We start from the raw sequence: 3,653 nt of genomic DNA on the forward strand, positions 1-3,653 counted from the left end.
GAGTGAGCGAGAAAAAGAGTGAGTGCGGGTGTGTGTGTCTTTGCTATTTACTTTATTATTTCTTACTATTCATATTGAGTGAAGATGTCATAAGTAATATACATTTCATCAAATAAACAAATAATAAAGACAGAAAACCATTTCATATAACAATTCAGACATAAGATGAGTTGCAACTTAAAGCTGAAAACAAAAACAGTAACACAGAGAGTGGCATTTTGTCACCAACGTTTACATAATTCAGAGTGAGCAATAATGTGTCACTCCCAAAACTACTCAAGTCTCTAATCATTCTTCAATTCTAATCCTCTCCCATTTGTGTAGAGAAAGATATTTGCACATTTCTAATCTGGAACTTTATCAGAGTCTTAGGATACCTCCATTAATAGAGATCAGGATTTAGAACTTCTACACTGACTTCTTTCAGTACAGTCAGATAAACACCACTGGCTCTTGTACTTTTTTACTTATCATTTCATTCATTTCATGCCAAAATTAAAAAAGCAGAATACTGAACTAATAGTATTCTCCTCTTTAAAAACATGCACATGCATGCAAAGGTGAAAATAAAATACTGAATGTGTTAACCATTCATTTGGGATCATCAATGCTATCTTATTATTCCCCTGTAGTGGAAAAATATGGTTAATTCTTTTCCATTTTAGTGTTCACATAAGTGAACAATCCTTTACTATTTTCTGGAACCTCTTTGCTAAATTCTTATTATGAGTATATTCATTTTTCTAAAATTCAGCACATTTATTAACTTTCTCCTCATGGCATTAGTATATGAATATGTAAGATCTGCCCTTTCATGTTCCACAGCCTTAAGTACATCTTATGTAGTTGTTTATGGCAATGCTTTTGGAAAGAATTTTCTAATTGGTTATTTAATTGATTCTAGCACTCTCCGAAGAACTGTTCATTAATTTCCATGATCTTAGCAACCAGTTCCAGCACTTATTGTATTTGTGTTATAAGGGCCTCCAGAAGGCTCTGTACTTCCACTACTAAATTCCAAGTTACTGCAAGTCCCAATGGGTTTAAGAAGTAACACACAAATTAAATCTACATATGCATTTAACTGTGATAAAATTATTGTTCGGTATATTACCACTCCTCCCATGCTAGCAGTTTCCAACTCATCTAACTGTTTCAAGCAAATATTTTTGCACCTTTTCTATCCAGGTGTATGCCATCTCTACAAAAACCATTCCTTGTGCCAACAATTACAGGCCATGCTGCAATTGTTCAAAGGAATGGCATTTCTAGAAGTGGGTCAATGAGCCTTACACAATCTTCCCAGGTGGGAATTTATTGATATAACTTGTAAATTTCTACACAATATAATTAATAAATAAGAAATCTTTAGTTTCAATCCACATACCCCCCTCATCTAATGAAGAAGACTCATGAAGAGTGGTTGACGTGTAGGTTTCATATTTGGCGCAGTAACTGTTCTTTTATTGTCATCTGCATTAAACCATCATACAAATAATGAATATTTAAAAGAAATAATGCCACGTTAACTAACTACAAAGGACTCAATAAGGCAGAACCACTAAAGAATATGGTATTGCACTGAGGGAAGAAGCTGTTTGAAACTGGTTTCATTAATTGTACAGTCAGTATTGTTGAACCTAATTAAACAAAATGAATTAAATTTAATTTTATTCCTTTTATATCAAAATGCAATTGGACAATACAGTATTTCCCAGATAGCTGAGAGAGTACAAGTAAAAAATTTGTATTTTTGAGATGAACCTAAATGTCAAAATGCTTTCAAAAAAAGTAAGATATTTTAAGGAATTTATTTTTGACATACATTGTATTTTAAATGTTTTATGCAATTATTTACATAAACATAATATTTACATCAGTGATGATACATTTTTAAAATGCAGCTAGAAATGGTTTTCATATAACGTTCCCAAACTTGAAAAAGATGCATCTCACTAGAAAGAGAGGGGGAGGGGAAATAAACAAACAGTAATCACTACAGGGAAAAAATATTTTTATCTTTTAAAACTACAGCATATCCATAATTCCATTATTTTTAACTTTATTTTTTTAAACTATTTCTAAATGAACTTAAAATTTTGACTTCTTATCAATCCTTGCATTCTTTTTATTCAGAAAATCGTAAACCACCTAAACAAAAATGAGTTGCAAAAAAATTTTCATAATTAGTTTTAGTCATTGAAATTAGTTATAAGTAAAATAAGCAAATAATAATCTAATCTATTTTTTAATTTATTTAATTAACTCATCTATGTTTGAAATACTAATTGCATGCTTACCATACTTATCTTGCTTTACATATTCACCATCCCAGTAGAGTGCAGGAAATTCTGTAAGTCTTTTTCTGGTAATACAGGGTGGGAAAGGGAAACGTGATTTTAAATACTGGTTTTCTAGGTACCGGAATGATGATTACTCTTGTCCACGTCATGCCATTTAATAACCATGGAACAGTGGAATGATGCACAATGTGCTTTTGCCATCAAGGCATTTTACAAAAACAGAGAGAGTTAAGAGGCTGCTTGACATTTATTTTGCTTCCACTTTATGCTTAAGCATAAAGATCCTGTACCATTTGCTCATACCATTAAGACATGGGCATGTAATTTTGAAGAAACTGGTTCTGCTCTCAAAAAGAAGCCCCCTTTTTTTTTTTTTTAATGAAAATCCCAAACATGGGAGGTAATAGAACCTATAGTACTTAGTACCATGCTTGGGTTGGAGGTTGAGAAGGTGAAAGAAGATATTTGTTGACATTAGACAAACTTCCGTGGATTGTAATTTTCAGGAAATACGTTTGAAAGAAGGTTGTTCCAGAAAATGGCAGTTGAATGAATAAATGAGGAAGATGAAAAGTTGGTTCTGTGAGTTTGAAGTTGGACAGTAAATGGATATTGGCTGGTGGCGGCGGCACGTGTTTGGACCATTTTGAAAGAGAGAGTGGAAATTATAGAAGCCAATTCGTAAGAACAGTGCCCGTGGAAGTATCTGTAGAAAAGGCATGCAGCAGAAACAGTAGATCTATGAGACAGAGAATGTAGACACTCTGTTAGAGATGAGTCATTAATTAACCTAACTGCCCTCTTTCTGAATGGAATCTAGAAGTCTCAGCGAGGTTTTTGGGGGTACCGCCCCAGAAGGTATATTAGGCTTAATGTCCAAGTTTGCAGATGATACAAAGGTTGGCAGGGTTGTTAATGACACTAAAGACAATATGCTACTGCAACAGGATCCAGAAAAGTTAGGCAGATGGGCTGAGAAGTGGCACCTGAAGTTTAACATTGACAAAGGCAAAGTACTGCATATGGGTATTAGTAACCCAAGAGAAACTATGTGGTGCTACACTCAGGGAAGTGGAGAATGAAAAAGACCTTGGGGGTAATTGTGCAGTTGGATATGAAGTTCTCTGAGCAGATGGGCTGCCAGAGCAGGTCATGCAGTTTTTGTCAATGATATATAGGAATTTTGCTAGCAGAGACAAGGAGGTAATTATACCTTTGCATAAGGCAATGAGCAGGCCACAACTTGAGTACTGCGTACAGGTCTGGAGGCCTCATTTTAGGAAGGATGTAGAATTACTAGAACAGGCACAGAGAATGCCAACAAGATTGGTGAGAGGAACAAAGGGGTTC

General features: G+C 34.4%; 1 protein-coding gene across 1 annotated transcript in view; it reads right to left on the bottom strand.

The window, feature by feature from the left end:
* Positions 1-1,876: 1,876 nt before the first annotated feature.
* Positions 1,877-3,653, bottom strand: part of Fibp (acidic fibroblast growth factor intracellular-binding protein) — a 156,791-nt gene continuing 155,014 nt past the window's right edge. Inside the window, exon 9 of the mRNA XM_090376340.1 lies at positions 1,877-1,955. Within this exon, the coding sequence (XP_090232466.1) occupies positions 1,877-1,955 (79 nt within the window). The remainder of the gene's footprint in view (positions 1,956-3,653) is intronic.

The sequence above is a fragment of the Mastigoproctus giganteus genome, chromosome 6 (genome assembly GCF_048544385.1).
Source record: "Mastigoproctus giganteus isolate SK-2022 chromosome 6, ASM4854438v1, whole genome shotgun sequence".
NCBI lineage: Eukaryota > Metazoa > Arthropoda > Arachnida > Uropygi > Thelyphonidae > Mastigoproctus > Mastigoproctus giganteus.